General features: G+C 39.3%; 1 protein-coding gene across 1 annotated transcript in view; it reads right to left on the reverse strand.

Annotated features, from left to right (window-relative positions):
- The window catches only part of LOC126263530 (very long-chain specific acyl-CoA dehydrogenase, mitochondrial), a 104132-nt gene extending 95874 nt beyond the window's left edge, over positions 1-8258 (reverse strand). Inside the window, exon 1 of the mRNA XM_049960627.1 lies at positions 7930-8258. Within this exon, the coding sequence (XP_049816584.1) occupies positions 7930-7997 (68 nt within the window). The 5' untranslated portion in view covers positions 7998-8258. The remainder of the gene's footprint in view (positions 1-7929) is intronic.
- Between the last annotated feature and the right edge of the window lie 4014 nt (positions 8259-12272).

Raw genomic sequence — 12272 nt, forward strand, 5'->3', positions numbered from 1 at the left:
AGCAAAGCTTGCCTTATGATTTCATGGAGTGGAAGTAGCTGTCTCGTTACGTTTATGAAAAACAGGTATAGTGTGGGAAAAAAAGAAGGGAAAAAGAGCAAGCGATGAGTAAGTAGATACACATACAGTTCGTTGGTGAAGACTTTGTGAGGTAAGAAAAAGAATGAACCACACAAAAGTTGTCATATACAGATATTTTGTATATTTCATGTAACTAGCTTAGAACTTTCACTATGAAGTGGAATGTGTCAATTGATTTACAAAAATTATCAATGCAAACTATGAGGAAACTGAATGGCTGGCCATAACTGACTTTCTGCAGGCAAAATTTGTAACACTTCTCCTTTATTTATTCAACCTATCTGATCATATGCAGTACAGTATACTAGACGATTTTTAACTTTATTCAAAAGTAGTGTTTACAGAGGAAAGTAATCTTGTTTATATGTACATAATACATATACTGAAGTTTATCCATTTTCCTACTGAATACAAGTTGTGATAACTGTAGATCTCTTAAATGCATTTATATTTAATATTTTAAACAACCTAGTGTCTTGTTTTAGTCTCATATAGCATGTACCTTGTGACACAAACTTGTATAAATCAAGGTTATCTGTTTTAATTTTTTGTTGTGATTTGTGTGTGTGTGTGTGTGTGTGTGTGTGTGTGTGTGTGTGTGAGAGAGAGAGAGAGAGAGAGAGAGAGAGAGAATCTTTTTTTCTTACTCCAATCACTGCCAACTACAAATTTTTAATAAACACTAGTGTTTTAGAAGACTTGTTTAAATGATCACTTTAGCTGTGCTGCCTATATAACCCCAGTGGCCCTCTTTTGTATTCTGAAGGCCCCTAACTGCTGGGGAAATTCACCCAGAATATGAAGCCATAGTTCAAATGCACATGGAAATATGCACAGGAAGCACTCATTAGTGAATGCTGATTTATGTACCCTATTAAGATCTTAAAAAGATCATGGTTGTACTCAGCTTGAATTTGGTGTGTTCAATGTATCTGTTCCATTTTAGGTCACTTTGTATCCAGGTAACAAGAAGCCGTGTTGCCTGTTTATTTACAATTACTTGACGACCATTTGCTGCTGCTCTTACTGCTACTGTATTATTGAATTATCATTAGCAAATGTAATTCTTTCATGTGAAAGAATATTGTTGATGTGAGTTAGGAAAAGAAGAGGTCTCATTACTGATCCTTGAGGTTCCTCATAAATGACATTTCTTCTGACAAATATTTTGTAAGCGTATGTGATTTTATTTCTACATGTCTTCAGCTTACCTTTTACTTGCAGTTAACAAGAAGTGAATGAATCCATTCATTTGATATGCTCCTTATTATTCAAACTGGTTTATAAAGTATGGTTTACTATGGAGAAAGACTTGGTCAAGTTTAAATACACTCCTGGAAATGGAAAAAAGAACACATTCACACCGGTGTGTCAGACCCACCATACTTGCTCCGGACACTGCGAGAGGGCTGTACAAGCAATGATCACACGCACGGCACAGCGGACACACCAGGAACCGCGGTGTTGGCCGTCGAATGGCGCTAGCTGCGCAGCATTTGTGCACCGCCGCCGTCAGTGTCAGCCAGTTTGCCGTGGCATACGGAGCTCCATCGCAGTCTTTAACACTGGTAGCATGCCGCGACAGCGTGGACGTGAACCGTATGTGCAGTTGACGGACTTTGAGCGAGGGCGTATAGTGGGCATGCGGGAGGCCGGATGGACGTACCGCCGAATTGCTCAACACGTGGGGCGTGAGGTCTCCACAGTACATCTATGTTGTCGCCAGTAGTCGGCGGAAGGTGCACGTGCCCGTCGACCTGGGACCGGACCGCAGCGACGCACGGATGCACGCCAAGACCGTAGGATCCTACGCAGTGCCGTAGGGGACCGCACCGCCACTTCCCAGCAAATTAGGGACACTGTTGCTCCTGGGGTATCGGCGAGGACCATTCGCAACCGTCTCCATGAAGCTGGGCTACGGTCCCGCACACCGTTAGGCCGTCTTCCGCTCACGCCCCAACATCGTGCAGCCCGCCTCCAGTGGTGTCGCGACAGGCGTGAATGGAGGGACGAATGGAGACGTGTCGTCTTCAGCGATGAGAGTCGCTTCTGCCTTGGTGCCAATGATGGTCGTATGCGTGTTTGGCGCCGTGCAGGTGAGCGCCACAATCAGGACTGCATACGACCGAGGCACACAGGGCCAACACCCGGCATCATGGTGTGGGAAGCGATCTCCTACACTGGCCGTACACCACTGGTGATCGTCGAGGGGACACTGAATAGTGCACGGTACATCCAAACCGTCATCGAACCCATCGTTCTACCATTCCTAGACCGGCAAGGGAACTTGCTGTTCCAACAGGACAATGCACGTCCGCATGTATCCCGTGCCACCCAACGTGCTCTAGAAGGTGTAAGTCAACTACCCTGGCCAGCAAGATCTCCGGATCTGTCCCCCATTGAGCATGTTTGGGACTGGATGAAGCGTCGTCTCACGCGGTCTGCACGTCCAGCACGAACGCTGGTCCAACTGAAGCGCCAGGTGGAAATGGCATGGCAAGCCGTTCCACAGGACTACATCCAGCATCTCTACGATCGTCTCCATGGGAGAATAGCAGCCTGCATTGCTGCGAAAGGTGGATATACACTGTACTAGTGCCGACATTGTGCATGCTCTGTTGCCTGTGTCTATGTGCCTGTGGTTCTGTCAGTGTGATCATGTGATGTATCTGACCCCAGGAATGTGTCAATAAAGTTTCCCCTTCCTGGGACAATGAATTCACGGTGTTCTTATTTCAATTTCCAGGAGTGTATATACCAGCTGTTTAATGTGTTTAATCAACTGTCGGCCGCAGTGGCCATGCAGTTCTAGGCGCTACAGTCAGGAACCGCGCGACCGCTATGGTCGCAGATTCGAATCCTGCCTCGAGCATGGATGTGTGTGATGTCCTTAGGTTAGTTAGGTTTAAGTAGTTCTAAGTTCTAGGGGACTGATGACCAAAGAAGTTAAGTCCCATAGTGCTCAGAGCCATTTGAACCATCTTTAATCAACTGCTTTCAAAACAATACTCACATACTCAAAAGACAGCTGTCTCATATGATTTCTGGCACTGGAAATCGTGTTTGGAATTTATTAACAGTCTATTTTTATTAACATTCAGTTTTTGTTTATGAACTTTACTAACTTGCTTATTTATTTATTTATTTTTATTCATCCAAGGGTCATATCACAATTATATGAGATTTGTCACAGTAATGCAATGAAAATTAATAGCTGAAAATTTAGATGTACATACAATATAGAAGTATGCTATATTGAGGTAGGACAGGTGCTCGCCTTGATGTGGAGCCATCCTGGCATTTCCCTGAAGTGATTTAGGAAAGTCATGGAAAACCCAAACCAGGATAGCCAGAGAGCCATTCTCCCACATAAAAGGTCAGTATCATTTAACAGCTGTACTGCCTCATTCGGATGATCCCTAATGTAGAATGTTCTTTCATTTACTTAATTGGCTACAGATAATTTATAATAAAAAACAAAATTTTGTTGTTCTTGCCACACACTAAGGATGTCTGCTAATGACTTCTGGGACATGTATATGCTGTTATGCCCCTTGCACTAACTCCAGTCTGTTCAGGAAATTAACTCCAGGGCCACAAACCTTCATCTATGCTCCATGTTTGTCTTCTGCACTTCCCTCTGTCCACCTGATATGAGTCAGCATTCCCCCATGATGAGCAAGATGGGGAACTTAGGAGAATAACATGACATTACAATAATGCACTTTAGACCTTGACACATGAGTTTTGTAACAGCAGTAAACTGGGACCATGTACTGAAATGTGACAGTGTGTTGCAATTATCCCCTTCTGTTATTACCCACCACACAATCTTTATTTGAGTAACGTGCACTACACTACTTATGAAGAACGTTTTAGCTGTCTTTTTGAACAGATGTTCTCTCCTTTCCTTGGGAAATTTGTTATAGAATGTTGTTTCCTGGTAGGAAATGCTGGTCTGAGGTTTTTGTTTGTTTTCCTTGGTAAATGTTAAGTCAAAACTGGCTCTAGTTCCATATTATGTACAGAACTGTTAGTGATTTTTTTAGTAATGTTTTCCCCCCTGATAAAAAACACCAATTGGTGGATGTACTCACTTGGTGCAGTAAGGATGCCTAGTTTAGTATGCAAGTCTTTACAATGAGCCCAACTACTACTTATTATTCTTATGGCCCTTTTCAGTGGTTTAAAAATTTTGTCCATGTTTTGTCTCTCTCAGCCCCAGAAAAGAATCCCATAGCTAATACCTGAGTGTACACAGGAGTAATATGTCGCCACAGTATATTGGCTGTTACAAACTGAGTATCTTTCTGTGCTCATTGCATGTTAGGTGACAGTTAGTGCCCACCCGAAAAACTTTGTGCTTGTTACACAATCAATAAATTTATCACCTATGCTTCCATCTTTATGAGGAATTACATACTGTGTTTTTTCTTTACATCCAACATCAATTTATTACCCAACATTAGTTTGTTATACACTGCCCAATCATAAACATCTTTGAGAGCTTCATTTGCTTCTTCTAATAGGAGGTCTGGTATTTCTTTCAATGACAATGATGTGGCTTTCATCAGTAAAGAGAACTTTTTCTCTGTCTTATAGTATACGGGAAATCATTTATATATATTGAGAACAGGATTGGACCCAATACACTACTATGAGGAACATTTATATTTGTATGTTTCTTATCTGACTATTGTTCTACTAAAAATTTATGATCAAGAGGTGTGTGAACTCTCTCTGCCTTCTTTTCACCCCATTTTCCATGTAAAGACAGGTACACACTAGACCAATGAAGGCCAATAAACGACAACCATTTGCTTCATTGGAATGGAACTGTGATTATAAAAACAAATTGAAAAGATTAGGCACTTGAAAGAAAATAAGTTGGATGTTCAGAAATAATGTGCATGACGTGAACGATAAAATGTAATCCTTGTGGATATCTTTCTATTGCAGGTACATAAGAGAGATGTCATATGTGGAAATTTTAGGGCCTACATACCAGTAATGCTATAACAATTCAAAATTTGTAGGTCTCATTCACAAAAAATTATGAAATAGCCCATATCCCAGTTCAGTTTTATGGTCAGACAATCTATCCTTCATAACAGATTAAATTACTTTTGGGAATACAGGTACTAGAGAAACTGGGCTGTAGTTTTCAATACTTTTCGCAGTAGCTTTATTTAGTAATGGCACAACTTTTGCATGTTTTAAGTACTCTGGAAAAATACCTGAAGTGAAGGTCATTCTTATTATGTTGGATAACGGCGCTTGTATGCTGTCTACGCAGCCCTTCAGAACTGAGACTGTAACTTCCTCTATACTTGCCGAGTTCTTAAATTTAATGCCTGTATTGTCTTCATGACCTAAAGCACTCTCATACAAAACACTTGCTGTGTAAGTCATTCTAGGTGCTACATGTGTTTTAGAAATATTTTGCTGCAACTTCACAATACCAGAGAACAGAGAAATAGTCATCTGCAAAACTTGCCAATTCCTGATGATTCTACTCCACCTTTGATTTGTGTGTTATACTTTGCCTACATTTTCCGGCTTCTTGTTTTACAACTTCCTACACTAATTTGCTTTTATTATCTGTATTAAGTATTATTTTGTCATTGAATGATATTTTTGCAACAAGCAGTAAACTCCTGTATATTTTTTATATCTGTAATAGAAATCTAGGAACTGTGGATGAGTGCACTGCTTTTGTAAATAATTCAAAAATTTAAGTGTGTGAGAGGACTTTCTGATAAGGATAGCTGTAGGCTTCTGCTGAATGTGCCATCCATTCTTGCCAAGTACATGGTTTTTAGTTATTTGACAGCCTTGACTCCTTCCTTCTTACTAATGTAGCCTACTACCATTGATTTTTTTCCACTGGTTGCTGATTTCCATTAAACTACATTTGAATGAAATTTTCAGCTGTTTAATATATTTTCTCTCTTTAATATGACAATATTATCTTTGATTTTCTTATTTTTGCCTGTTCTCTTTTTATGATACAGAATATTTATGTATATGTTACTGCAGCCTTTTTCCTTGTTTAATGACATTTCACGAAATGTTTCTATTCATTTTATAATGTTTGCGCATGTCTGTTGTCACGTTATTTGACTTGCAGATTTTGTCCAGTGCTCTTTTTCTTTGCAAGCAGTTTTAATTCCCTTTGTTATCCAGCTGTTGCCTTTTATATCCTTTGATATTTTTCATTTTTGGAGAGATGGTAGTACTGATCAACTACTCTGCTTCCTTGTGATTTCAACAGTTTTCCCAACTAAATATTCAATTTTATAAGATTATCTATGCAATAATTCATCTACGGCATAAATGAGTTCTCTGGAGAAAAAATGGCATAACTGAAGAATTGGATACCACTTCACCAATTCACAACAGTGTCACATGCACACTGTCATCACATTATGGGACAAAAGCAATATCTCTTATGAGTAGCTTCAATTGGCACAAAAATAGCAAAGTATGATATTTCTTGCCTATCAGAACCTTCAGTCAACAGAACTGTTCTTAGATGTTTTTCTTGCCAAGGGTTACTTTTTTGTGTCAGTTTAAGTCGTGAAAAATTCCTAGAGATATACGTATCATTGATGGCTCTGAGCACTATGGGACTCAACTGCTGTGGTCATTAGTCCCCTAGAACTTAGAACTACTTAAACCTAACTAACCTAAGGACATCACACACATCCATGCCCGAGGCAGGATTCGAACCTATCATTGATGCCAGTACTGTTTCCAAATTAGCATCAGCTGTAAATCACATTACCAGAATATTTGTACTCTGTGGCTCTTATTAGTATGGCTATTCGAAGGCATATCTCCACAAACAAATCAGCCCCATGAACTTTCTTCCCAAATAAATTAATAAGTTTCAAAATTTCACATCAATCTGTATTATTTACTGACAGTAAAATCTGTACAGTAAAGGGCAAAGAACACTGTGTTGCCAGTATTAGTTTATTAGATTCGGTATGACTAATTTTACTTGTACTATGTATACTGAAGAAATTAATCTTCATTACATTTATCATATGCATAAAGTGTGCAAAAACTTGGGTAGTTTTTCATTCCAAGTATTATGTTTTGGCATGGTCAATCCATGTGTGGTGCATTACTAATACTACGAGTACTATGACAAAGAGAAATGCACGTTAGAAACTATCTTGCATTGTTTCATATAATATGCAAAATCATCTGGTGTCAGATACAGGTCCCACAAGTAGGTATGTTAAGTTATCTGTATTACAAGTGAACAACTTTATTTTCCTCCCCTATAAGTTTGTAAATTCAACTAGTGCTAAGCTATTTTTGGGTAGATACCACTGACCAGTCTGACAGCAAATTAGGCCCAACCAGTATATTTCTGGTGATTTTAAAAAGATGTTTGATACTGGCATTTCACTTCTGATATTTGAGGCTCCTATCCTTGCTCTTATTACAAACTATAACCTATTTGGAGTAGAAAAAACTGGGCAATCTGATAAATTCTAATCGATTGAAATGAATTAAGGTTAAGCCAGAAAAGTTGCTAGGGAAATGGAAGGCCCTACAAATAGTCCAGTACACATGATACAATAACAGCGCAAGATTACGAGCGAAGAGCTACTCAAATTTTGCGTACTTCATGCGTATACTGTTTATTTCTTGCATTAACTGATCAGGGACATCGTTAATCTGAAACTCTTGTATTCACAACGTCGTGAAACAGTAATTTACTACTATTTAATCACAGCCTTTGACGTAGACAGTGACAAGCAGAGGCACAAGACTAATAAAAAAAATATTGCGAACTGCATATACTTCCCTACAGCGTTGACGAATACCTACCGAATGTTATTCTCTACAACCTGAAGTGTCTTCTGAGGAAACAAAATGAACCTGCCAATTCTCAACATCTTGACCTACTTACAAATATAAGCACTTCTACAAATCAGATGCGACACAAAATCACGGTAAGCTGATCAACCCGCACGTCGAAGGGTACACTCAGCACACTGCGTTCAGCACTTGCTATTATTTCCGTACACCGTTTTCGTAATAAATGAAGCTCTACGGCCAATAGCACAGTGCAAGGTACAAAGGTAAGCGAGCAACTGCTCGAAGTCCAGCTGGTTCGGAACTTTGTTGGCAGGAGGCGTATCTGACAGATGTTAAGTTATGGGAGATAACCAACATTTTCTTTTTTAAATAGAGATATCATGTTACAATAAAGATGTTGCATCTATCGTTAAACGAAGCAGACCGACAAGAAAATAATTTTTCTGCAACCTATCAGAAATAAAACTAAAACGAAGTGACGAAATCCTGAAAATGAGGAAAAGACGATATTGTACAATCAAAAGTAAGATGCGTAGAATGCAATATTCTATATACTATTTTTATTACAATGAAAAGTAAGATGTGTAGAACGCAGTATGCTATTTTTACTAAACCATTTTACATGGAAAAGTCCCACAAAATGTAAACATACGCTAAGGACGAGATATTCAAAGCTACGAATAATTTTTTTGGATGCAGAACCGTCTACATAATTCAATACGAATTATGATATCACATATATTATGAAAGGATAACGCTACAGTGGTTATTTTTATAAATCGCAGTCGCAGACACAACACAATGAAATGCACGCATAAAAATTTGTGGGAAGAACGCATGGGCGTTCTCGCATCGGCACATTGCCTGATTGGCGCTAGATGCCTGCTATAGAGCTCTTTCTTTGCTACGGAACTTGAGCGTTGTTTTTCGCGATGAAAAGACTTCAGAAGAAGAAAACGCAAAAGCTAACGTAGTTAAATAGGTATAGGTACCTCTGTTATTTAGGTACCTGAGGTACGACAAATATAAATTGCCGACAGCATTTTGTTTGGAAATTTCAGGAGAAGCTTACAGTGACAGTCTATGAGGGGCGTTCAATAAGTACACATTTTTTTTTTTTTGTTTCTGGAAAGAGCTTGGTTTTATTCAGGATTCCAGTACACCATGTTATTCCCCACTCTTTTGGCTACGAAGCCCTATTTTTCATCATACGCCTCCTTACTGGCAGGGCCCACATGTCTCCGTGGCACCACTCTGCTAGTCGACGTCAGTGGCAATCAATGTCTTGCTGCATCAATAACCTCCCCTTATCCACGTGCTGCTTCCCGCTGAGTGCATCCTTCATGGCGACAAAGACATGGAAGTCGGAAAGCGAGGAACCTTTGAGTACCCCAGCTGGTGGAAGTGTGTGTCGGCGTTACCGACAGAGACGTCCAGTAGAGCTGCGAGGTGTTTGATTGTGATCCGTCGATAACCGCAAATGAGTGTCCGCACGTTTTATTGCTGCAGGAGTCACAGCTGTGTGCGGCCGATCGGCATGCGAGAGATCGGAAAGGTTCGCGTGATGTGATGATGACTCATTGTGCTTTTGTTCACTGTAAGGTCTCCGAAGACGTTCTGCATGCACCCATGAATATGTGCGATGCTCTGGTTTTCCGCCAAAAGCAACTCAGTGACAGCTCTCTGCTTGGAGCACACCACCGTAACAGATGCCATTTTTTAGGCAACTTACGGCGACAGCATCTATTGAATTACTATTTTATTTTACAAAAAAATCAAGCAATTTTAATCACCAAAGATTATGTGTTGGTTAACATCCTCCCACTCGACAAATACGGGAACTTCATAGACGCCAGAATCCACTAGAACGGAGACTATGTTTATCAATTTTGTGTTTTTTGCGTCATCAGTGTCCTTCATTTCTTTTTCTAGTAATTTGTTGAGGAGCTACAAGTATTGTATCAAGCCAGTTGTGTGGAAAACATATTGTAACCTGTCTGGGAAAATACCTTGAGTTAGTGATGCATTACATATGTGACTCAGAACATCAGCTGTAATTGCTCCACATTGTTTTAATATCTTATTAGAGATGTGATCTACTCCAACAGAACATTTATTTTTCAAAGATTTAATAATTTTACTTATTTCACAAGAGGTTTTTAGGTGAAACTTAATCTGACTAATTTTTCCAAAACAGACTTTTCCTTCTACTGTCTGGTTTTTCTTTTGAACTGTTCTCACCAATTTTTTCTCCTACACTTAATAAATTGTTGTTAGATACATTAGCTACTTGTGTACTGTTGGCTAGGATGGTCTCGTTCTCTTTAATAGTAATCAACCTACCCCAGTGGTTACTTTTCCCGTCTCCCTTCTAACAACATTCCATATTGATTTTATTTTGTTGCTGGAATTGTTAATTTCTTCTCTAAGATACATATTTCTTGATTTCCTTACAACTTTTTTCAGTATATTATAATAATGTTTATAGCTTCAAACTACTTCTGGATCTTTACTAGTTCTTGCTGTTTCATACAGTATTCTTTTTCTTCCTGAAGACACTTTAATACCTGTAGTAATCCAAGGTTTCTTTGCAAAATGTGTGGTGTTACATTTAGCAATTTTCTTTGGGAAACAATGTTCAAAAATGGATATAAATTTATTATGAAATATATTGCATTTATCATAAGCATTTGGCTCATTATATACATCTCCCCAATTAACATTTCTTAAGCTTTCTCTGAAGTGCTCAATAGATACCGGGTTGAGCGACCTAACACTTTTTACTTAATGGTTTACGAACTGTACACCCTGTTCGGTTTTGTAAGTTAATCAGTTGTGCATCATGGTCTGACAGTCCATTTGCCACAGGGAAAGCATGTGTTGGATTTACATCCTCTTTCTGAACAAATACATTACCTATTAGCATGCTACTGTCTTGAGCTGTGTGTGTAGGGAAACTGATCACTGATTCTAAGTTATATGTTGTTAATAACATTTCTAGTTCACTTTTCCTATTAGAATTAATAGAAAGTTTACATTGAAATCACCACAGATTAATAACTTCTTCTTTTGTCTAACAGGCAGCATAATAAGGAGTCACACTTTTTTTATGAATGGCACCCAGTCTCCTAATGGGGACCTGTACGCTGTTGCTAATATTAATACTACATTATCCAGCTGAAGTTCACATGCACAAACCTCAAAGTGCTGATTAACGCAAAATTTGCTTGCTTCTATTTATACCCTTGTTTTATGAAAATGGCAACTCCTCCATTATTCATCCTAGATCTACAAGTATAAGATGCTAAATTATACCCACTTATACTGACACTATCCATGCCCACAAATACATGGTGTTCAGACAGACAGAGTATATCAATCTCATTCTTATTTTTGAGATCATCTTAACACACTAATAGCTCATCCACTTGATTTTTTATTCCCCTGATATTTTGATGAAGTAAGTTGATACTGCCCTTAGCTTTACCCTATTTACTGTATATGATGTTTCTTTTATTCTATTTATCTTGATTGTCATCTGTCTGGACTTTGGCTTTAACCTAAAAAATCTGTCTGCCTGGATCCATTAACCACAGGGATCACTCCTTGTGTGACTGAGGACCCCCTTACAGTTTCTGATAATAGAGAACCTAACTTGTTTTCCCCATCCTATTCAGGTGCAGGCCATAGGCCATGCATAGTGTATCCCCACCTACCAATAGCATTTACTGGAACAACACTTTTGTGAGATTTTGCCAGTGTCTGGAGCATCCTGTTCAGCTCAGTGTTAACATGCCTTACAGCAGTGTTTACCCAGGGCTGATCATGGCGCTGAAAGACCTCCATAAACCCCACATTTGTGTGCTCAGTTTCTGCCCCTATTTTATCCAGGTCACTCCTAATACTGTATCTTGGATTCATAGCCAGTCTGTTTCCAGCTCCTCCAACTATAATTACCTGATCTTCCTTCTCAAAGTCCCTGCATAGTTGCCCTAAGTTCTCTGTCACCTGGCTAAGGCTAGCACATGGTTTCACAAAACTCGTGACCTGGTACCCTGCACCTAATTTCTCCTCAGGCTGCTGGCCCACACTCCTCCCATGACTGCTGCCTATAAGCAGAATTTTCCTTTTCCTATTCTGGTTTGATCCCGACCTGTCTTTTTTCTCTAAGCTAGTATTCTGCTTCAACCTACTTTCAACTACATCTAGATGAGGCCCTTCTTCCACTTCAGATAGCAAGCCAAACTGATTTACTAATTGAATTTCTGGAGTTTTTTCAGGTGCTTCCCTTTTTCGCCCTTTGCTTGCTACCTTTTCCCAGTCTCTTTTTCCTCCCGTAACCTACATAATTC

The sequence above is a fragment of the Schistocerca nitens genome, chromosome 1 (assembly GCF_023898315.1).
Source record: "Schistocerca nitens isolate TAMUIC-IGC-003100 chromosome 1, iqSchNite1.1, whole genome shotgun sequence".
NCBI classification, from domain to species: Eukaryota; Metazoa; Arthropoda; class Insecta; order Orthoptera; family Acrididae; genus Schistocerca; species Schistocerca nitens.